Source organism: Oncorhynchus nerka, linkage group LG23 (assembly GCF_034236695.1).
Source record: "Oncorhynchus nerka isolate Pitt River linkage group LG23, Oner_Uvic_2.0, whole genome shotgun sequence".
Taxonomy (NCBI): domain Eukaryota; kingdom Metazoa; phylum Chordata; class Actinopteri; order Salmoniformes; family Salmonidae; genus Oncorhynchus; species Oncorhynchus nerka.
In genome coordinates this window covers 53,434,280-53,458,541 of record NC_088418.1, presented here as the reverse complement: position 1 = coordinate 53,458,541, position 24,262 = coordinate 53,434,280, and the positions used below count along the sequence as shown (strand labels likewise).

Genomic DNA, 24,262 nt, shown 5'->3' with positions numbered 1-24,262 from the left:
ACTTTCTGTGGCACACACTACTGGTCAACATGAGCTACCAAAATGATTATGAAGTGTGCCAGGCCTTGCAGTCCCAAGATAGAAGGGGGGATTTCGTCAGGCAAGAAAATGGCCTTGTCGAACCCCCCCCAACTCCCTTCTAATTTCCATAATTTTGTCACTAGAGTCAAATACTTTCTAGAGAACCAACTTCACGTCAGGATAGGCAACTGAAATGAATAATTAATGTATGTGTGTTATATTAAACAGAGGGAGTCAAATGTAGGCAAGCAATAAACATTTCAGAACAACTACTAGTCAAATAAGACACGGGAGAGATTAATTTTGACAGAGAGATTTATTTCTTGACTAACACACTTGAAACAAATAGGCAAACTGAAAACTGCAGACATTACTAGTGAAATCTCAACTAGCAAGCAATTCGCAGCAGTGAAGAATTGAGTTTGTGCGCGTTCACCCGAAGGGGGGGAGATTTTTGGCACAACACCTGTAGGGTTCCTATTGGTCAGTTACCCCGCTGCCTGCCTGAACCATTCCGATCGTATTGATGTATTTGATACCACTCCACTAATTCCACTTCAGTCACTACCACAAGCCCGCCCTCCCCTATTAAAGGTGACATACACACACTCAATTCTACACAAACACACACCTTTGAACTCATGACCCAAACTCTACATTACATGGAAAGGTCCAAACCGGCGTTGTCCTACTTCAGAGCATCTGTAACATGTTGCTCAATTAATGTTTACTAGTGCTTACAATGGTTGATTACATCACCCACTTTTGGGTCCTAGAAATACTATAAGTATTGCCTTCTGGAGAAAAGGTCAATGTTGTTGCACAACAGGATGAGGAGCTAAACCATCTTACAAAACATTTGATCAATATTTAGATGCAACCCTACAGAAAACAAAAAAGGATCGATTCATTTGACGTCATGAAGTGAAGTCAAATCATTTATTTTCTATACAAAATAGGGGCCATTTCACTCCATTTAAACATGCAAAAATTATATTTTAATTTATATGAAAAAAAATGTATTTTGACAAATTTCAATATTGAAAAGAAAACAGCTGATTGGTATCAAAAGTGGTAAAAGATTAAACACTCAAACAGTTCAGTGGTCACCATGAGAGCAGTCTTCTTTAGATCTTTCTCTTCTCTCTATTGCTTCCTGGCAGAATAAGACACTCTGTCTCTCCAGCTCTGTTCTCCTCCCTGTCCCTGGCCTGTCTGTCTGACCAGAGGGGTGCATCTCTGTGTGTGCAAAGGGTATCCAATCTCTCTGTTCAAAGCTGTTACTGTCCGTTCCTCTAGAACGTACCTGCCTGGTAGGTGGCACCAGCCTGCCCTATGCAGCACCCGGGTCCTGTCTATGGAACGAAAGCCCGGTGCTGAAGCAGGACTGGGTTTGAGTTCTGAGATCAGGTTTCTGATGTCACTCTGTGGCCCGAACACTGTGGTCTGGAAGGCAGACCAGGTCCTGGGAGAAGAAGACCGTCGGTTCTGTCTGTTGTTGTGGTTCTGGTACTCAACTGGTTCTGGTTTCAATTCTGGCTGTGTATTGCGGGACTTGTTGGATGGGGCTGACAGGGATCTGTTTACGGAAGGGTCCAGAGGGGTGTGTGTGGTGCCCCTGTACCAGGCCAGGTGGGAGTGGAGGGGTGCAGCTGTATTGGGTCTGGTCCCACTGCTTAGTCTCCTAGTGGAGATGTGGGAGAGGGGTGTGGACCTGGGGACCTGAGGGGTCAGAGGTCTCCTGGATTCTGTGTTTAAAACCCTAAAAGGACAAAGTTCAACTCTGTTAGGTCCAATGACCTGTAACGTTCTCTTAGATCCTATGAAAATGCAAGAAGAAAATATTAGCATTTTAAATTGTGTAGGAGCTGAAGAAGGCTTACTGTTGTAAGTCCCTGGTCAGTGTGTGATCAGACCCCAGGAAGTAGATATACAGGTCCAGAGCTCTCTGCAGCAGTTCAACAGCCTCTCTACTCTCTGTCTTACCGGAGCCATGAAATATCTGCCTGCCTGCCATGACACACACAAGCTCAACATATCACACTCTGTGCAGTTGCTAACAGTCAAGAAAAAAAGTGTAAGAATGATTGAGAGTTGTGGTGCCTCTGTTTGAAAAATGAAACAATTACCAAGTTTGACCAAGGTGCCTGCGAGGCTGCATCCCTTCGCCTGAAGACACGGCGATGCGGGGGGACAAAGCTTCATGTCCTGGTCTTTGACGTGCACCGTGTGTCGATACAGCTCCACTGCTAGCCTCTGCCTCAACCTGAACACGTCACATCTTCACCACACTGTGACATTCATATACTGTGACTGACTGAGTAAACTACTGAGGATCGGATGGGATGAGGAAGAGAAAGAAGAGGGAGAACAATGACAGAGAAGAAACTACTGAGGACACAATTAATGATGAAAAAGAGAAGAAGAAGAACCAGAAGAACACTAGAAGAGTAGTCTCACCCTGCTGTGTCAGCGCAGGTGTCGGCCAAGATGTCTGCCAGGCATTCCTCCACCTCCACCACTAGAGGGTGATCTTTACCATACCAGCGCCTCCTGGTCTCCAAGGAAACCTGGAGGTGCTTCTCAGCACCATGTGGGTCTTGCAGGCTGAGTCTGTCACATATACATTTTTAAAAGATCATGACATTAATCTAAGCTTGCCTAAATTGAGACATACAGTACCAAAAGTCATTCACATGTGTTTAGGTCTAACAACAGCAAAAGACATAGAAACCCCTGTAGCTGAACCTATGAAGTATAGAAGCGTCACGCATGAGACTATACCTATTTATGCTATTTAATACACACCTGTGTATCCCACAGAGCAGTGATACAGTGGCCTGAGCACACAGGTGGAGTTTGTGGTGTTCCATATTGATGATGTCACTGAGTATCTGAGAGGCCTCGATGGTTTGGACGTCTGCAAACAGCAGCTGGCAGAGCACACAAAGCAACTGACCTGATAGGGGAGAAACATGAAATACATATCATTTCAGCACACTAAAAGCATTTACGGTACTTACTTTGTGAATGAAACAATACATCATCAGGTTGATTATTTAAAAACATGAGACCCATAGTGCACCAACTCTCTGGACAGATACCCTTTCCAACAGTGATTCTCTCATGTCTCTCAAGGCAGGTAGCGGTGAGAGTCTGGGCGGTCACCAGAGCTGATCTACAGTAGGTCTCTGCCTCTCTGTGCTGGTCAGTCTCCACATAGAGCTCAGCCAAAGTCTGCCGCACTGTCAGCAGTAACATCACACTCTCCCCGTCTCTGTCCTGCTCACCAGCCTGAAATGACAGGAAATTGGGAAGCAGAGCGATAATTTCAGCAGGCTGTATGAAAGCCTTTCATAATTCAGTGTGAGTCTATACACTAAGAACATAAAATGGTATTACTAGAGCAATTACAGTGTTAAAGCAAAGTCTTAGCATCGTGGCTCGGATTTAAAGGGACAATCCACTCAAAACGATCTTCTTGTATTTTTAAAATTAGTCCACTGTTGACATAGTCCCGAAATGTTTTGCATGTCAGCAGTTAAGTTTTATTTTTCATCATCATGGTGATGTACCCAGTATCGATAGTGGACTAATGAAAGCTAAAGAAAATAAAGTTTCCCTTTAAGAGTGAGTGGTGGGTGTAACTAACCTGTGTGAGGGTGTTCTCAGACTGCAGTAGGATCCGCTCTGCTTCCCCCTTCCTGTTCAGACAGAGCAGCAACTCAGAGACCAACAACTCCACTCTCCCTTTCACACCTGGATCCCACTGACAACCATCTTCTACAGGTGGGGAACAAACAAAAACAGTCATAATCATCACTGGTCACATAGGATCACTGATGATGACTGGTAACACTAAGACATCCTCAATAATCAATTTGTTATCAGTGATGAATAATTACCTTTGCCGTTACTTTGGGACTCAGTCATGAAGGCCATGTTGCTGTGTGCCTCTCTCTGCTCTGGATTGAATAGAGACAATAGCTACATTATTTACGGATGGTATATCTACAGTTCTATGTCGTTATAACTGATCGCCACTGAATGCGTGTTGAGATGTGTAACCATGATGATTTTACCTGTATGTGTAGCAGGAGGGAATGCCCATCGCCCTGATTGGATAAAAGTAGGAGGTTGGCTTCCCTTACCCAGCAGGCTCTGGTACGAGGTGTTGGGGTCATAACCTCTGAGGATCAGGACAGTCCAGTACCTGACAACATCCATTCTCAGCTGAGGAGACTGGCTCCAAGTTGTAGACAGGTGCTCTACAGTCCTCGGGTCAGATAGTATGTGGATACCGTTATGTAAATAAATGATGGATAAACATGTGAATCTGTAATCTGATAAAAAAAAGTCTCACCCAGTTTTAAAGTGTTAAGTTAAATATATGATGACAGTTAATCTGTGGCTAAACTATTTTACCCAACAGTAACTTTGTGTGCCCCTAGTGTCCTTATGTGTGAAGTATATGTCCATGCTCTTACTGTGGATCTATGAAGAAGGTGTGTAGCTCCCTCCAGGCCTCACTCTGCTCCAGGTGCCAGGGGAGCTCCTCCAGGATCTGAGGCCAGCTACAGAGCTCTCTGCCCTGCCTCTGGAAGAACTGGGCCAGGCTGAGATGGTAGCCCCGTCTGGTCCTCCTCAAGCCCCCTGAACCTTTACCGGGACGGACCCCTACAGATCAAAAAGTAGAAGACTAAGGAGAAGTGGAATTGAAATGATTGGTCAGTTGGACTCCTTAGTGCAGAAGAGTTCCACTTACATGCAGATACTTCACTTTCATTGTTAGACAAAGATGATCAACCAAGTAAAAGCACCACCATGTTTGAAGGACCAACAAATGAAGGCCATTGTAAAATCTCCATTCTATGCTTTCTATTTCTAGGCTTGTAACTTCCGCTCCCATCTGCCACTCACTCAGCAGGAGGAGGTCCATGGCTTGGCCCATTGATTGATGGGTGAGGCTCAGTGTTCCATTGGGTCTCTCCTGTAGCCAGGGCCCAGCAGCAGTGCGGAACCGGGCCCACTCCAGAGGTAGAACCCGTATGGACCCAGGATAACCAAGAACCTCCAGCAGGACCAGGACCTGCTCCTCAGTCAGCCCAGCATGGGAGAGGTGAACCAGGCATAGAGTGTCCCATACCCAGCCTCTGAGATCTGGAGAGAAGGAAGCAGTAAGGTTAGATACAACAATTCATCATAGAGTGCCACAACTAACAATGTTAATTCTTCACCTTTATTGAGAAAACATTACAGTGGTTATTCTTGCTGTACGGCACTTTAAAAAAAAAAGACAACTGAATAACTAGAGAGGGTAAAGATGATCCCACCTATCTTGGACACCTGAGAGCTAGGCCCTCCCGTTCCTTTGGCTTGACTGGCCGTACCCTCACTGACCCCGCCATAGTCATTGATCCAGCGCTGAATCACCCTGGCCCACAGCTCCGCCATAGAATCCACTTCCACATACTCCTCTATCAACTCCTCCTCCTCCTCCTTTCCCCTCAGGATGCGGCACGTCTGCAGCTCGCTAGCCACCACCGCCAGGAACAGCGGCAGGCGGCCCATTCCCGGCCTGGTAGTGGTTCCCAAGATGAATTGCAGTAGGGTCCTGTGCGGCTCCTGGCAGGGCAGGGTAAGGTGTTGGAGCAGGACGCTGCGGCGGACCCAGGGGTCTGACAGGCCGGGCCAGGGGAGGGTGTGAACATCTGGGCGGAGGGTCAGCCTCTGGTAGGTGACGTCTGTGGAGGTCGCTGTGATGAGGATCTTACACTGGGGAGGCAGAGGGTCAGGGAGCCAGCATAGGTCCTTCACCTGTCAATGAATAATAAACGTTATGAATTCATGTTCACTATATGAAATAATACGCTTTGTTTTTAGTCTTGATTTATTTGAATGCTATCAATATAAAATATACTGTACAAGAACCACCACTGGTAGTGGTCTGGGCAAAGTAAGGCTTTACCTCCTGCATTGAGAGCCCGAGTGTCCCGGTAAGTCTGTCTAGTCCGTCCAGAACTAGAACACAGGGTCCCAGAGCAGCCGCAGCAGAGAAGGCCTGAACCACAACATGATCTGGCTTTACATGGTGCTGCAACCCCTCACTCCACTCAGCCTGGGGCCCTAGTACAGAGACACAATAACAACCCCTCACTCCACTCAGCCTGGGGCCCTAGTACAGAGACACAATAACAACCCCTCACTCCACTCAGCCTGGGGCCCTAGTACAGAGACACAATAACAACCCCTCACTCCACTCAGCCTGGGGCCCTAGTACAGAGACACAATAACAACCCCTCACTCCACTCAGCCTGGGGCCCTAGTACAGAGACACAATAACAACCCCTCACTCCACTCAGCCTGGGGCCCTAGTACAGAGACACAATAACAACCCCTCACTCCACTCAGCCTGGGGCCCTAGTACAGAGACACAATAACAACCCCTAACTCCACTCAGCCTGGGGCCCTAGTACAGAGACACAATAACAACCCCTCACTCCACTCAGCCTGGGGCCCTAGTACAGAGACACAATAACAACCCCTCACTCCACTCAGCCTGGGGCCCTAGTACAGAGACACAATAACAACCCCTAACTCCACTCAGCCTGGGGCCCTAGTACAGAGACAGAATAACAACCCCTCACTCCACTCAGCCTGGGGCCCTAGTACAGAGACACAATAACAACCCCTAACTCCACTCAGCCTGGGGCCCTAGTACAGAGACACAATAACAACCCCTAACTCCACTCAGCCTGGGGCCCTAGTACAGAGACACAATAACAACCCCTAACTCCACTCAGCCTGGGGCCCTAGTACAGAGACACAATAACAACCCCTAACTCCACTCAGCCTGGGGTCCTAGTACAGAGACAGAATAACAACCCCTCACTCCACTCAGCCTGGGGCCCTAGTACAGAGACACAATAACAACCCCTAACTCCACTCAGCCTGGGGCCCTAGTACAGAGACACAATAACAACCCCTCACTCCACTCAGCCTGGGGCCCTAGTACAGAGACACAATAACAACCCCTAACTCCACTCAGCCTGGGGCCCTAGTACAGAGACACAATAACAACCCCTCACTCCACTCAGCCTGGGGCCCTAGTACAGAGACACAATAACAACCCCTCACTCCACTCAGCCTGGGGCCCTAGTACAGAGACACAATAACAACCCCTCGCTCCACTCAGCCTGGGGCCCTAGTACAGAGACAGAATAACAACCCCTCGCTCCACTCAGCCTGGGGCCCTAGTACAGAGACAGAATAACAACCCCTCACTCCACTCAGCCTGGGGCCCTAGTACAGAGACACAATAACAACCCCTCACTCCACTCAGCCTGGGGCCCTAGTACAGAGACACAATAACAACCCCTCACTCCACTCAGCCTGGGGCCCTAGTACAGAGACACAATAACAACCCCTAACTCCACTCAGCCTGGGGCCCTAGTACAGAGACACAATAACAACCCCTAACTCCACTCAGCCTGGGGCCCTAGTACAGAGACACAATAACAACCCCTCACTCCACTCAGCCTGGGGCCCTAGTACAGAGACACAATAACAACCCCTAACTCCACTCAGCCTGGGGCCCTAGTACAGAGACAGAATAACAACCCCTAACTCCACTCAGCCTGGGGCCCTAGTACAGAGACAGAATAACAACCCCTCACTCCACTCAGCCTGGGGCCCTAGTACAGAGACACAATAACAACCCCTCACTCCACTCAGCCTGGGGCCCTAGTACAGAGACACAATAACAACCCCTCACTCCACTCAGCCTGGGGCCCTAGTACAGAGACACAATAACAACCCCTAACTCCACTCAGCCTGGGGCCCTAGTACAGAGACACAATAACAACCCCTAACTCCACTCAGCCTGGGGCCCTAGTACAGAGACACAATAACAACCCCTCACTCCACTCAGCCTGGGGCCCTAGTACAGAGACACAATAACAACCCCTAACTCCACTCAGCCTGGGGCCCAACCCCTAGTACAGAGACACAGTATAACAACAACCCCTCACTCCACTCAGCCTGGGGCCCTAGTACAGAGACACAATAACAACCCCTCACTCCACTCAGCCTGGGTCACTCCACTCAGCCTGGGGCCCTAGTACAGAGACACAATAACAACCCCTAACTCCACTCAGCCTGGGGCCCTAGTACAGGGACACAATAACAACCCCTAACTCCACTCAGCCTGGGGCCCCCTAGTACAGAGACACAATAACAACCCCTAACTCCACTCAGCCTGGGGTCCTAGTACAGAGACAGAATAACAACCCCTCACTCCACTCAGCCTGGGGCCCTAGTACAGAGACACAATAACAACCCCTAACTCCACTCAGCCTGGGGCCCTAGTACAGAGACACAATAACAACCCCTCACTCCACTCAGCCTGGGGCCCTAGTACAGAGACACAATAACAACCCCTCACTCCACTCAGCCTGGGGCCCTAGTACAGAGACAGAATAACAACCCCTAACTCCACTCAGCCTGGGGCCCCTAGTACAGAGACACAATAACAACCCCTAACTCCACTCAGCCTGGGGCCCTAGTACAGAGACACAATAACAACCCCTAACTCCACTCAGCCTGGGGCCCTAGTACAGAGACACAATAACAACCCCTAACTCCACTCAGCCTGGGGCCCTAGTACAGAGACACAATAACAACCCCTAACTCCACTCAGCCTGGGGTCCTAGTACAGAGACAGAATAACAACCCCTCACTCCACTCAGCCTGGGGCCCTAGTACAGAGACACAATAACAACCCCTAACTCCACTCAGCCTGGGGCCCTAGTACAGAGACATAATAACAACCCCTAACTCCACTCAGCCTGGGGCCCTAGTACAGAGACACAATAACAACCCCTCACTCCACTCAGCCTGGGGCCCTAGTACAGAGACACAATAACAACCCCTCACTCCACTCAGCCTGGGGCCCTAGTACAGAGACACAATAACAACCCCTAACTCCACTCAGCCTGGGGCCCTAGTACAGAGACATAATAACAACCCCTAACTCCACTCAGCCTGGGGCCCTAGTACAGAGACACAATAACAACCCCTCACTCCACTCAGCCTGGGGCCCTAGTACAGAGACACAATAACAACCCCTCACTCCACTCAGCCTGGGGCCCTAGTACAGAGACACAATAACAACCCCTAACTCCACTCAGCCTGGGGCCCTAGTACAGAGACACAATAACAACCCCTAACTCCACTCAGCCTGGGGCCCTAGTACAGAGACAGAATAACAACCCCTCACTCCACTCAGCCTGGGGCCCTAGTACAGAGACACAATAACAACCCCTCACTCCACTCAGCCTGGGGCCCTAGTACAGAGACACAATAACAACCCCTCACTCCACTCAGCCTGGGGCCCTAGTACAGAGACACAATAACAACCCCTAACTCCACTCAGCCTGGGGTCCTAGTACAGAGACAGAATAACAACCCCTCACTCCACTCAGCCTGGGGCCCTAGTACAGAGACACAATAACAACCCCTAACTCCACTCAGCCTGGGGCCCTAGTACAGAGACACAATAACAACCCCTAACTCCACTCAGCCTGGGGCCCTAGTACAGAGACATAATAACAACCCCTCACTCCACTCAGCCTGGGGCCCTAGTACAGAGACACAATAACAACCCCTCACTCCACTCAGCCTGGGGCCCTAGTACAGAGACACAATAACAACCCCTCACTCCACTCAGCCTGGGGCCCTAGTACAGAGACACAATAACAACCCCTAACTCCACTCAGCCTGGGGCCCTAGTACAGAGACACAATAACAACCCCTAACTCCACTCAGCCTGGGGTCCTAGTACAGAGACAGAATAACAACCCCTCACTCCACTCAGCCTGGGGCCCTAGTACAGAGACACAATAACAACCCCTCACTCCACTCAGCCTGGGGCCCTAGTACAGAGACAGAATAACAACCCCTCACTCCACTCAGCCTGGGGCCCTAGTACAGAGACACAATAACAACCCCTCACTCCACTCAGCCTGGGGCCCTAGTACAGAGACACAATAACAACCCCTCACTCCACTCAGCCTGGGGCCCTAGTACAGAGACACAATAACAACCCCTAACTCCACTCAGCCTGGGGCCCTAGTACAGAGACACAATAACAACCCCTCACTCCACTCAGCCTGGGGCCCTAGTACAGAGACACAATAACAACCCCTAACTCCACTCAGCCTGGGGCCCTAGTACAGAGACACAATAACAACCCCTAACTCCACTCAGCCTGGGGTCCTAGTACAGAGACAGAATAACAACCCCTCACTCCACTCAGCCTGGTGCCCTAGTACAGAGACACAATAACAACCCCTCACTCCACTCAGCCTGGGGCCCTAGTACAGAGACACAATAACAACCCCTCACTCCACTCAGCCTGGGGCCCTAGTACAGAGACACAATAACAACCCCTAACTCCACTCAGCCTGGGGCCCTAGTACAGAGACAGAATAACAACCCCTCACTCCACTCAGCCTGGGGCCCTAGTACAGAGACACAATAACAACCCCTAACTCCACTCAGCCTGGGGCCCTAGTACAGAGACACAATAACAACCCCTAACTCCACTCAGCCTGGGGCCCTAGTACAGAGACATAATAACAACCCCTCACTCCACTCAGCCTGGGGCCCTAGTACAGAGACACAATAACAACCCCTCACTCCACTCAGCCTGGGGCCCTAGTACAGAGACACAATAACAACCCCTCACTCCACTCCAGTACAGAGACACAATCAGCCTGGGGCCCTAGTACAGAGACACAATAACAACCCCTAACTCCACTCAGCCTGGGGCCCTAGTACAGAGACACAATAACAACCCCTAACTCCACTCAGCCTGGGGTCCTAGTACAGAGACAGAATAACAACCCCTCACTCCACTCAGCCTGGGGCCCTAGTACAGAGACACAATAACAACCCCTCACTCCACTCAGCCTGGGGCCCTAGTACAGAGACAGAATAACAACCCCTCACTCCACTCAGCCTGGGGCCCTAGTACAGAGACACAATAACAACCCCTCACTCCACTCAGCCTGGGGCCCTAGTACAGAGACACAATAACAACCCCTCACTCCACTCAGCCTGGGGCCCTAGTACAGAGACACAATAACAACCCCTAACTCCACTCAGCCTGGGGCCCTAGTACAGAGACACAATAACAACCCCTCACTCCACTCAGCCTGGGGCCCTAGTACAGAGACACAATAACAACCCCTCCCTCCACTCAGCCTGGGGCCCTAGTACAGAGACAGAATAACAACCCCTAACTCCACTCAGCCTGGGGCCCTAGTACAGAGACACAACATAATAACAACCCTCAACCCCTCCTCCACTCAGCCTGGGGCCCTAGTACAGAGACAGAATAACAACCCCTAACTCTACTCAGCCTGGGGCCCTAGTACAGAGACACAATAACAACCCCTAACTCCACTCAGCCTGGGGCCCTAGTACAGAGACACAATAACAACCCCTCACTCCACTCAGCCTGGGGCCCTAGTACAGAGACAGAATAACAACCCCTAACTCCACTCAGCCTGGGGCCCTAGTACAGAGACACAATAACAACCCCTCAACTCCACTCAGCCTGGGGCCCTAGTACAGAGACACAATAACAACCCCTAACTCCACTCAGCCTGGGGCCCTAGTACAGAGACACAATAACAACCCCTAACTCCACTCAGCCTGGGGCCCTAGTACAGAGACACAATAACAACCCCTAACTCCACTCAGCCTGGGGCCCTAGTACAGAGACACAATAACAACCCCTAACTCCACTCAGCCTGGGGCCCTAGTACAGAGACACAATAACAACCCTAACTCCACTCAGCCTGGGGCCCTAGTACAGAGACACAATAACAACCCCTAACTCCACTCAGCCTGGGGCCCTAGTACAGAGACACAATAACAACCCCTAACTCCACTCAGCCTGGGGCCCTAGTACAGAGACACAATAACAACCCCTCACTCCACTCAGCCTGGGGCCCTAGTACAGAGACAGAATAACAACCCCTCCACTCCACTCAGCCTGGGGCCCTAGTACAGAGACACAATAACAACCACTCACTCCACTCAGCCTGGGGCCCTAGTACAGAGACACAATAACAACCCCTCACTCCACTCAGCCTGGGGCCCTAGTACAGAGACACAATAACAACCCCTAACTCCACTCAGCCTGGGGCCCTAGTACAGAGACACAATAACAACCCCTCACTCCACTCAGCCTGGGGCCCTAGTACAGAGACACAATAACAACCCCTCCCTCCACTCAGCCTGGGGCCCTAGTACAGAGACAGAATAACAACCCCTAACTCCACTCAGCCTGGGGCCCTAGTACAGAGACACAATAACAACCCCTCCCTCCACTCAGCCTGGGGCCCTAGTACAGAGACAGAATAACAACCCCTAACTCTACTCAGCCTGGGGCCCTAGTACAGAGACACAATAACAACCCCTAACTCCACTCAGCCTGGGGCCCTAGTACAGAGACACAATAACAACCCCTCACTCCACTCAGCCTGGGGCCCTAGTACAGAGACAGAATAACAACCCCTCACTCCACTCAGCCTGGGGCCCTAGTACAGAGACACAATAACAACCCCTCCCTCCACTCAGCCTGGGGCCCTAGTACAGAGACACAATAAACCCCTAACAACCCCTAACTCACTCAGCCTGGGGCCCTAGTACAGAGACACAATAACAACCCCTAACTCCACTCAGCCTGGGGCCCTAGTACAGAGACACAATAACAACCCCTAACTCCACTCAGCCTGGGGCCCTAGTACAGAGACACAATAACAACCCCTAACTCCACTCAGCCTGGGGCCCTAGTACAGAGACACAATAACAACCCCTAACTCCACTCAGCCTGGGGCCCTAGTACAGAGACACAATAACAACCCCTCACTCCACTCAGCCTGGGGCCCTAGTACAGAGACAGAATAACAGTAAATGTGTAGCCTTAACAACGAGTTGAAGAGAAATACCACAATATTTTGGTATTGGTTTCATTAGCCCACTGTTGATACAGCCCCGAAATGTTTTGCACGTCATCAATCAAGTTTTCAAGATATAGAACTTTCAAAATATGTGTCACAGTTTGATTCGTGCACTAATGAAACAAATACCAAAATATTGTTTTTTTGTAAAAATTTTATTTGAACAGTTTCTCCTGGGCTGCACTAAAAAGAAATACTAAAAGCACTAATAGCCTCTGTCTATGGCCGTCTGTTAATGCCATGGCCATGTGTGTCACTGAACCACAATGCATCTACATGTATGACATCGTTGCTATATCTTGTAGTTTATTTGTTGCTGTTTTATCATGTTGATTTGTTTATTGTTTGTTCTCAGGGCACCATTGAGAATGAGACCCTGGTTTCAATTAGGTTCCCCTGAATAAATCAAATGTATACATCAAAAATAGAAATACCACACTAGTTACTTAGAAGAGTGAGATGAGAGGGAACCATCGGTCTGTCTCACTGGTCTAGACCAGACAAGTGGTATGACAATGTTGACCTTGTTTCTTTCTTAAGATCAAGGTCAGTGTTTGGTTTCTCACAAAGTAAAGACATCTTTTTTTTTTTTTAAGTCAGTATTGAAGTACATCTTATCTAGCAGTAAAGGTTATATTCACCGGAAAAGTAAAGGAGTGTAAACAAATTTCTGAATAAAATGTCAAATTGGGAATGTAAGTATACAACAGTGCTATAACGGGTTACATTTGGAATTGATGGGTTCGATGACAAAGAAGTGAATCGGTTGATGTCATTGTAGTCGTTTCTATCCCTCACAGACATAGGCAATAACACTCTGGAGTGTTTACCATAATGGGCCAGGCGTAGCTCAGTGGTGATGCGTCTCAGTACAGATCTGATATCCACACTGGAGCTGCTGATTCCACAGAAATGAGGGATGGCCGGGATTCTAGGATTCTTCTTCCGGAACTCCTGAAGCCACCGGGCGGCCAGTGAAGACTTCCCACAACCCCTTTCACCACAGAGCAGGAAAATAGACCCCTCGGAATCACCTTTGTCATAGTCGCTGAGGGCAAAAGAAAATAGGAAGGACAGTCAAAATGTGTTTTCCATTGATAAAAAAAATATCTGAACACTATGAATGCATGACTCCATCTACTTTTAAGTATGGCAAATCTCACAGTAATTCACCACTGATTCCAGCTTAATGTGGACACCAAAATTCTTACCCTGTTAACTTAATGGTTGAATTCCTTGAGGTTGCTAGACTCTGAGACGTGTCAGAATGAGTGAGAGAGGCAGTAAATGTGTTGAGTGCCTCCATGACAGCAGTGGTCTGGGTGGAGGGGGCAAACCAGCGACACAGAGCCTGGACAGCACCTTCATGATAACATCTATCAAGGGAGTCCAGGAGGCCTAAAGAGCAGGGGAGAAAGCACTGCTTTAGGGCTTGGAAGATCAGGCAGACCACTGAAAAACACAAATATGAACCAGACTGAGCTACGTTAGTCATCTTCGCCGTCTTTTCAAAGCTGGTTGAACTAAATGGAATTAAACAAAGTAGATGTAAACAGAACTAGCTCAACTAGCAACCCCTCACTCCACTGGTTGACTTACCTGAACAGGTTGGCTGCAGGTCCAGGGACCCATAGAGCTGTTCCATGAGGCACTTCCAGTCCCTCTTCACTAGGTCCCCCAGATCCTGCAGCGTTCTGAAGAACCTTACAGGTTGCAGGCTGTCCACTACCCTGTTCTTCAGCTCCCTGGCTCTGTGTCTCTCCTCCGCTGTCAGTTTGGAGAACACGCTCAGCAACGACCTCTGACCTTCATCTGTGTACCTGTCTTCATCCTCCTCTTCCCCATGGAAAGAGTAGTCTCTGAAGTAGAAGAAGCAGTGTCTGGTGTCACCCATCAGGGCTGCCTGGGTGATCTGCAGCTCTGTCAGGGAGCACGTCTGGTTCCTCCCTGTGAGGACCCAGGGGTAGCCTCCATCTGCTGCAACATGCAGGTTCCTCTCCACCACAGAGAGGGCTTCTCGTTCTGGACCAGCAGCTGGGAGAGGTGTGGGGTCCTGCTGCAGCCTGAAGGGGCCGTATCGGTGGCCCAGGAGGCAGAGGAAGGAGGAGGAGCGGGTGATAAGGTCTAGGCTGATCTTCAACTGCTGGGAGGAGAGGGAGGTACTATTGTCAGGGAGGTCAGAGGGACGATGGCTCTCCCAGTCAACCCACTGGGTGTCCAATGGTCTGAAGCAGGTGCCTCTGGCCTGGCAGAGGGCATCCAGGTGGGGGAACACCTGTGTTCTCAGGTAGTGCCACTCCTGAGACAGATCTCCAGGTACGGAGCACAGCACGGGCTGGAGAGGAGCAGTAACAGGAGGGGCGGTGGAGTACGACCCTCCCCGGCCTCCCTCTTGTGGGTCCATCTCAGGCCGTTGTAGCTGTGACCTGCTGTGCCCGTCTGAACAAAATAATGAAAAACAAGCATATTGGGAATAATCATCAACTAGATATCTAGCCACAGTGTTTGGCAAGTACATGGTATTACTGGTGTAAATATTAGAGGTTGACCGATTAATTAGGGCCGATTTCAAGTTTTCATAACAATCAGTAATCGTCATTTTTGGATTCCGATTATGGCCGATTACATTGCATTTCACGAGTAAACAGGTGCTCAGCCTGCCACGCAGTTATGCGAGAGCAGCAAGGAGCCAAGGTAAGTTGCTAGCTAGCATTAAACTGATTGTTTTTTTTACAAGATAAATCTTCACATAATCACTAGTTAACTACACATGGTTGATGATTTTACTAGGTTAACTAGCTTGTCCTGCGTTGCATATAATCAATGCGGTTCCTGTTAATTTATCATCCAATCACAGCCTACTTCCCCAAACGAGTGATGATTTAACAAAAGCACAACCGTTGCATGAATGTACCTAACCATAAACATCAATGACTTTCTTAAAACCAATACACAGAAGTATATATTTTTAAACCTGCATATTTAGTTAAAAGAAATGCATGTTAGCAGGCAATATTAACTAGGGAAATTGTGTCACTTCTCTTGCGTTCATTGCACGCAGAGTCATTATATATGCAACAGTTTGGGCCGCCTGGCTCGTTGCGAACTAATTTGCCAGAATGTTACACAATTATGACATAACATTGAAGGTTGTGCATTGTAACAGCTATATTTAGACTTAGGGATGCCACCCGTTAGATAAAATACGGAACGGTTCTGTATTTCACTGAAAGAATAAACGTTTTGTTTTCTAAATGATAGTTTCCGGACTTAATGACCAAAGGCTCGTATTTCTGTGTTTATTATATTCTAATTAAGTCTGATTTGATAGAGCAGTCTGACAGCGGTGGTAGGCAGCAGCTGGCTCGTAAGCATTAATTCAAACTTTACTGCGTTTGCCAGCAGTTCTTAGCAATGCTTGATGCACTGCGCTGTTCATGACGTCAAGCCTATCAACTCCTGAGATTAGGCTGGCAATACTAAAGTGCCTATTAGAACATCCAATAGTCAAAGGGAAATGAAATACAAATGGTATAGAGAGAAATAGTCAACGTGTCATAATTCCTATAATAACTATAACCTTAAATATCTTAACTGGGAATATTGAAGAACTGGGAATATTGAACCACCAGCTTTCATATGTTCTGAGCAAGGAACTTAAACGTTAGCTTTTTTACATGGCACATATTGCACTTTTACTTTCTTCTCCAACACTGTGTTTTTGCATTATTTAAACCAAATTGAGCATGTTTCATTATTTATTTGAGACTAAATAGATTTGATTAATGTATTATATCAAGTTAAAATAAGTGTTCATTCAGTATTGTTGTAATTGTCATTATTACAAATATATGTATACATCTTTTCAAATAAAAATCAGGTGATTAAATCGATATCGGCTTTTTTTGGTCCTCCAATAATCAGTATCGGTATTGAAAAATCATAATCGGCCGACTTCTAGTAAATATGTACTGCAAATTCATGACATGCAGGGAACAGTGCATATTTCCCACAAAAAACTGCTCAGTGACTGGATATCTACAGAACTAGAGGGGAACATTTAAGAAAAAAACAAGATAAACATCTAAATTAAGATGAAATCACACCTAATAAAACCCAATTTGTGAAAACATCTAGCTTGATGTAGGCCAAACCTGTAACATAAATAAACTATTGTGTGTGAGTGTGTCAGATATGTCACATGTTTGGTGGACTGTGGACAGGACCCATTTGAAGCTGCATCGCGGTGTCTTCTGACTGGCCATTCTTCTGGCAGAAGGTACAGGAAGTGAAGGCATAGAGAAATGGATTCAGGCAACTGTTGGCATAGGTCAGTAATACAACTTGGTAGAGAAGTTTTTCAAGTTTTCAGACTTGGCCAAATATCCTGACATGTTTAGCATGATAACAACTTGGAATGGCATTGAACAGATGGCAAAAGTCACAATGATGCTGGTCACATGTCTCGTCATCCTGGACTTTCGGGAAGAAAGCTGAATGTTTCACTCTCTTATGGAGGCGGATGTAGGATGTTAGTTGGAGGGAGACAGGTATCGAAATCACCAAACCTCCCACCCCAGGGCTATACTTCTGTTTACTATAAGAGATGTAAACACAATGGAGATGGTTGTCCACCCCCTCCTCCATGTTGACTGTCAGGAACGGTGAAGATATTACAACACCTCACAGTATGGGAAACAACCACCTCCCCAAACTCCCCTCACGCCACCTGACCCAGCACTGGGGTGCAGAACTTGGTAGTAGCGCTGGACACTCATCAACAGGATGGTCAGCAGGCTGGAGAATGTACAGCAGTAGGCAACGAAGACAAACAGCTTGCAGAGACTGTTGCCCAAGTCCCAGCTGAAGACTATTGCATAGACCAATAGCGGCACGCATATTAGCAGGCTCAGCATATCTGACACGCCAGGCTCAAGAACAGTTTCATACTCAATTTGTATTAGTACAGATGCAAACAGCTGATCACAGCTATGTTATGCCCAGAAGATAGCAGAGAGCCAGGACGACTCCACTGATCATGGTGCCAGTCGGTGGAATCAGGGATTCAAGAGGTGCAGTTGAAGTTGGAAGAGTTACAGGTGGAGGAGTTGAAACTGTCAATCGTTGTGAGACTGAAGATGAGGGAGAATGAGTTCAATTGAATGTAGACGAGCAGCTGAATGTTGTTAGCAGTTGAGAGGTGGTTTGGTAGTGTCTGCACCTGAGTCGCTGGCATGGTTTCAAAACTAGGAAGGAGAAAAACTCTGATCACATGAAAAAGAAAGGGGAGGGTCTATTCCATACCAAATATGTTGTTTTGAGATCTACAGCCTGTGACAATTGCACAAGCAAGTGAATGCTGGCATTTGAAATAGATGAGTAGCTATTCCAAATAGACTAATTTCATAAATCAAAGCACGCACCTGGACACACACACACAGACTAAGCCACGTGTGAATGGACAATCGTTGACAAACAAAATTCCATAAAAGTGTTGATACCTGTACTAGCGGCCAATAGTTCGTTCCAGGGATGGTTGCCAGATCACAAGGCCAATAGTTCGTTCCAGAGATGGTAGCCAGATCACAAGGCTGTCTGTGTGATCCCGATTAAAATGTCTCACGTTATAAATACATCTGAAAGCTATCTGTAGAGTAGATGTTTTTCCTGGCAAAATATATGCATTTGGCAAACTAAAAGTATGTTTGTAGGTAGTCTGAGGTGCTTGATCGTTTTAGTACAGCGTCGATGTCAATGCATGCCTGGTACTTCGCTGAGAAGTTGTGTATGACAAGTCATAGCAACAGTGGTAGTCAAGGTGAACGTATGGGCTTCCGGATGAGCCTATCATAAATTGTTACACTGTAAATGTGCTGATGAATGTATATATTTCTAATGACGTGTTGCAATGTATCAGACATGATCTTATCGCTTTTTATGATAACAAAATCCTTGTTAAACGTGTTATTCGGCCAATGGAAACTAGCCACGCGTTGAACATGTACAATCGGCCATGTAATACCACGATTGGAAGATTGAAGCGGCGAAATCTTCTGCCATTGGTTATTGTTGCGCGTGGGGAGCAGGTATAAGTGCACTTCATCAACCCACCGCCTCTAAAGGGGGATCAGATAAAGTAGTCTACAACCCTGGACGCAGTTTCAAGCCTATGCCGGGGTGTAGGAATAAAGTACAATATAATAAAATACGGGACTAGGACTATAGTGCTATATTTTTGTTTATTAAAATGAAGCGAATGTGGATTGTATGCCTCCTTTCTGCTCTTCTAGCTTTCAGTAAGTAGGAGTTATAAATTGCATAATAGAATAGAATTTCAACTTCTTTGCTGCTACTTGACATGTCATGATATTTTCTTGGTTGCAGTATAAGCAGCAGTAAATGTGTTAAAATGCCATCTTTTGATTGCAGTGCAATGTTTTGTTGACCGATGAGTGTGTTAAATGGGGTAACATCGTAGAAGACCTAGGACTGAATTGCAGGTTTCTGCTACTTTCTCTTCATCTGATTCCTGTGGAGCCAGACTAATGCCTAATGCTTATCTTTTTTTCATTCATCATATCTGGACGTTATTGTTTGCTTTATGGGCACGTTATTCAGAGTTTTACTGAACATTTTGTACATATTGACACTGCAATGTCATACCTAAGACCTCTGCTTCCACAACCATTAAACAAAAGCAGGATTCTGAACACCCTGATCCCACACAGTTATACTCTATTTGTACCAGTTATCAACAAATAACTACCAGTGTTGGAAAAAGTACCCAATTGTCATACTTGAGTAAAAGTCTAAAAGTATTTGGTTTTAAATATACCTAAATATCAAACCTAAAAATATAAATAATTTCAAATGGTTGTACGTCTTTACGTCTTATGGTTTTGTACAACAGCTTCAAACAGCTGAAAAAACTATATTTTTGGTTATGGAAAATATATTTCTCAGAGGTTCACATGGTACAGTAATTCTCTACACAATACAAACTTAGAATTTTAGCAACCAGGAAATGGCAAAAATGATTTTTGCATATTGCATCTTTAAATTTCTTCTCTGTTCCATCAGGTTGACTCCGATGACCTTCCTCTGAAGGTTTCAAGAGAATCTCTCCAGCAACACAAACTTCTGAAGGTGAGGCTTGCTTTCAATTCACTCTATCAAACAACGAAACCCACCTGGACCTCAACCACTTTTCACTCAACAACTCTGCTAACAACATACTTAACATGCCTCTTCGGCCAGGTCATTCGCAAGACCCTGGACATGATCAAGAAGATCAAAGGAGCACAACGAGAAGTTCTGGAAGGAGTTTGGCACCAACATCAAGCTGGGTGTCATCGAGGACCACTCCAACCGGACCCGTCTGGCCAAGCTGCTGCGTTTCCAGACCTCCAACAGCGACACGGTGCTGGCCAACCTGGAACAGTACGTAGAGAGGATAAAGGAGAAGCAGGATAAGATCTACTTCCTGGCTGGGACCAGCAGAAAAGAGGTGAGGGTCTAGATGAGAGCACTGCTTTGTGATAGAAAATAGAATATGTAGGTTTGTAAATGTAGAGCATAATAGCGGAGTTGGTTATAAACCTTGTAATGAAGAGTCAGGATCTGTAAAACATAGTAGCCTCCTTTCTATATCAAATGTATTTATATAGCCCTTTGTACATCAGCTGATATCTCAAAGTGCTGTACAGAAACCCAGCCTAAAACCCCAAACAGCAAGCAATGCAGGTGTAGAAGCACGGTGGCTAGGAAAAACTCCCTAGGAAAAACTCCCTAGAAAGGCCAAAACCTAGGAAGAAACCTAGAGAGGGACCAGGCTATGTGGGGTGGCACGTCCTCTTCTGGCTGTGCCGGGTGGAGATTATAACAGAACATGGCCAAGATGTTCAAATGTTCATAAATGACCAGCATGGTCGTATAATAATAAGGCAGAACAGTTGAAACTGGAGTAGCAGCACGGTCAGGTGGACTGGGGACAGCAAGGAGTCATCATGTCAGGTAGTCCTGGGGCATGGTCCTAGGGCTCAGGTCAGTTGAAACTGGAGCAGCAGCACGGCCAGGTGGACTGGGGACAGCAAGGAGTCATCATGTCAGGTAGTCCTGGGGCATGGTCCTAGGGCTCAGGTCCTCCAAGAGAGAGAAAGAAAGAGAGAATTAGAGAATGCACACTTAGATTCACACAGGACACCGAATAGGACAGGAGAAGTACTCCAGATATAACAAACTGACCCTAGCCCCCCGACACATAAACTACTGCAGCATAAATACTGGAGGCTGAGACAGGAGGGGTCAGAAGACACTGTGGCCCCATCCGAGGACACACCGGACAGGGCCAAACAGGAAGGATATAACCCCACCCACTTTGCCAAAGCACAGCCCCCACACCACTAGAGGGACATCTTCAACCACCAACTTACCATCCTGAGACAAGGCTGAGTATAGCCCACAAAGATCTCCGCCATGGCACAACCCAAGGGGGGGCGCCAACCCAGACAGGATGACCACATCAGTGAATCAACCCACTCAGGTGACGCACCCCTTCCAGGGACGGCATGAGAGAGCCCCAGTAAGCCAGTGACTCAGCCCCTGTAATAGGGTTAGAGGCAGAGAATCCCAGTGGAAAGAGGGGAACCGGCCAGGCAGAGACAGCAAGGGCGGTTCGTTGCTCCAGAGCCTTTCCGTTCACCTTCCCACTCCTGGGCCAGACTACATTCAATCATATGACCCACTGAAGAGATGAGTCTTCAGTAAAGACTTAAAGGTTGAGACCGAGTTTGCGTCTCTGACATGGGTAGGCAGACCGTTCCATAAAAATGGAGCTCTATAGGAGAATGCCCTGCCTCCAGCTGTTTGCTTAGAAATTCTAGGGACAATTAGGAGGCCTGCGTCTTGTGACCGTAGCGTACGTGTAGGTATGTACGGCAGGACCAAATCAGAGAGATAGGTAGGAGCAAGCCCATGTAATGCTTTGTAGGTTAGCAGTAAAACCTTGAAATCAGCCCTTGCTTTGACAGGAAGCCAGTGTAGGGAGGCTAGCACTGGAGTAAAATTAGCAATTTTTTGGGTTCTAGTCAGGATTCTAGCAGCCGTATTTAGCACTAACTGAAGTTTATTTAGTGCTTTATCCGGGTAGCCGGAAAGTAGAGCATTGCAGTAGTCTAACCTAGAAGTGACAAAAGCATGGATTAATTTTTCTGCATCATTTTTGGACAGAAAGTTTCTGATTTTTGCAATGTTACGTAGATGGAAAAAAGCTGTCCTTGAAATGGTCTTGATATGTTCTTCAAAAGAGAGATCAGGGTCCAGAGTAACGCCGAGGTCCTTCACAGTTTTATTTGAGACGACTGTACAACCATTAAGATTAATTGTCAGATTCAACAGAAGATCTTTGTTTCTTGGGACCTAGAACAAGCATCTCTGTTTTGTCCGAGTTTAAAAGTAGAACGTTTGCAGCCATCCACTTCCTTATATCAAATGTCCGACAGTTTGCTGAATCGTACCCTGAGCTTAATTTCCCCTCCATATTAATCCGGTAGGCCGAGTAGTCTCCCTTTGTGGAGAAGCTGTTGAACAGGGGTTATGAGGTCGTCTACCTGACAGAGCCTGTGGATGAGTACTGTATCCAGGCCCTACCGGAGTTCGACGGCAAGCGCTTCCAGAACGTGGCCAAGGCAGGGTAGCCCAGTGGTTAGAGCGTTGGACTAGTAACCGAAAGGTTGCAAGTTCGAATCCCCGAGCTGACAAGGTACAAATCTGTCGTTCTGCCCCTGAACAGGCAGTTAACCCACTGTTCCTAGGCAGTCATTGAAAATAAGAATTTGTTCTTAACTGACTTGCCTAGTAAAAAAAAAAAGAAAAAAAAAAAAAAAAAAAGGGTGTCAAGTTTGACGAGAGCGACAAGACCAAGGAGAAGAGGGAGGCCCTGGAGAAGGAGTATGAACCTCTCACAACCTAGATGAAGGACAGCGCCCTGAAGGAGAAGGTTAGCGGTCTTCTCAATAGGCTCAATGGGAATGTGCATTGTTATTGGATAGACACTAGTCAGATGGCATCTCCTCGTTTGAAAATGTTTGCCCAAGTGTTGAAGAAGCTTAAAGCTGAATCTTCTCTGTTTGATCGGTCTGTAGATCGAGAAGGCTGTGCTGTCCCAGAGGCTGAGCAACTCTCCCTGTGCCCTGGTAGCCAGCCAGTACGGCTGGTCCGGTAACATGGAAAGGATCATAAAGGCACAGGCCTACCAGACAGGAAAAGACATATCAACAAAGTGAGCAATGTGAAACCATTTTGACCTAATGTACAGTATACGTTCTGTAGGATAAGACATCACTCACAAGAACTCGTAGTGGCTCAAGTCTTAGAGGGTGTTGACATAGTTTCTGCTTATGTTTTGACACCTTTTATTTCTGTTGTCCAGTTGTTATGCAAGCCAGAAGAAAACACTGGAGATCAACCCCAAACACCCTCTGATTAAAGAAATGTTGAAGAGAATAAATGTGAGTACCATTTAGAATTCAACACAAATTACTTTACCGGGCATACGCCCTTCTATTTCAAATGTACCCCAATGAATCATACATAATGTTAGGAACCTATCAAACTCTCCTCCCTACCTCAGGATAATGCAGAGGACCAGACGGCCTCAGACCTGGCTGTAGTGCTGGTTGAGACGGCCACACTACGGTCAGGCTACCAGCTGGCTGACACCAAGGCCTATGGAGACAGGATAGAACGCATGCTCCGACTCAGCATGAACGTGGACCTCAATGAAGAGGTACGCTCAATATAACTAATATCACCCACGTGCAAACAGGATCTGAATACTTACTGCTACTTTACCAATATAATAAACACTGACTATGCAAAGTATGTTATAATGCAGTACATTATGGCTAGATTCTGTATACAAGAACTGATTTGGGGAATGGGCACGAAGAGATGTTAAGGTATATCTTCGCTTATCTTAACTTCCTTACCTGTCACAGCCAGAGGAGGAGCCAGAGGAGGAGGTTAAAGCAAAGCAATATATAGTAAGACAATGGATAGTGATGGTCCTTTTTGCTTCATGTACGGATGTGTTTTTCACTTTGCTCTTTCCAGGGAGCCACAGGAAGGTATGAACTGTGAGACGGACTGAGCGAGGGAAGGGTGAGGGAGCGAACTGGGGGGCAGAGCTTTGACTGGAACTAGGTCCATTT

The 24,262-nt window shown here is 47.2% G+C and overlaps 1 protein-coding gene and 1 pseudogene across 2 annotated transcripts; one reads left to right on the top strand and one right to left on the bottom strand.

Annotated features, from left to right (window-relative positions):
* Positions 1 to 330: 330 nt before the first annotated feature.
* LOC115106263 (tetratricopeptide repeat protein 41-like) lies at positions 331 to 19,419 on the bottom strand. Of its 2 annotated transcripts, XM_065008259.1 has the most exons (17): positions 18,554 to 19,419; positions 14,652 to 15,491; positions 14,264 to 14,450; positions 13,883 to 14,100; positions 5,990 to 6,147; positions 5,355 to 5,838; positions 4,942 to 5,181; positions 4,509 to 4,698; positions 4,104 to 4,297; positions 3,927 to 3,986; positions 3,674 to 3,804; positions 3,126 to 3,315; positions 2,830 to 2,980; positions 2,482 to 2,634; positions 2,151 to 2,287; positions 1,905 to 2,031; positions 331 to 1,783 (listed from the first exon to the last, which is right to left on the bottom strand). In XM_065008259.1, the coding sequence occupies exons 2-17, from the start codon at positions 15,454 to 15,456 to the stop codon at positions 1,168 to 1,170; spliced, it is 4,041 nt and encodes a 1,346-aa protein (XP_064864331.1). In that variant the 5' UTR covers positions 15,457 to 15,491; positions 18,554 to 19,419; the 3' UTR covers positions 331 to 1,167. The 2 variants fall into 2 exon arrangements, with proteins under 2 accessions (XP_064864331.1, XP_064864329.1); XM_065008257.1 differs by lacking the exon at positions 18,554 to 19,419 and having other exon boundaries at positions 14,652 to 15,651.
* Positions 15,723 to 24,184, top strand: LOC115122845 (endoplasmin-like; annotated as a pseudogene).
* Positions 24,185 to 24,262: the final 78 nt, after the last annotated feature.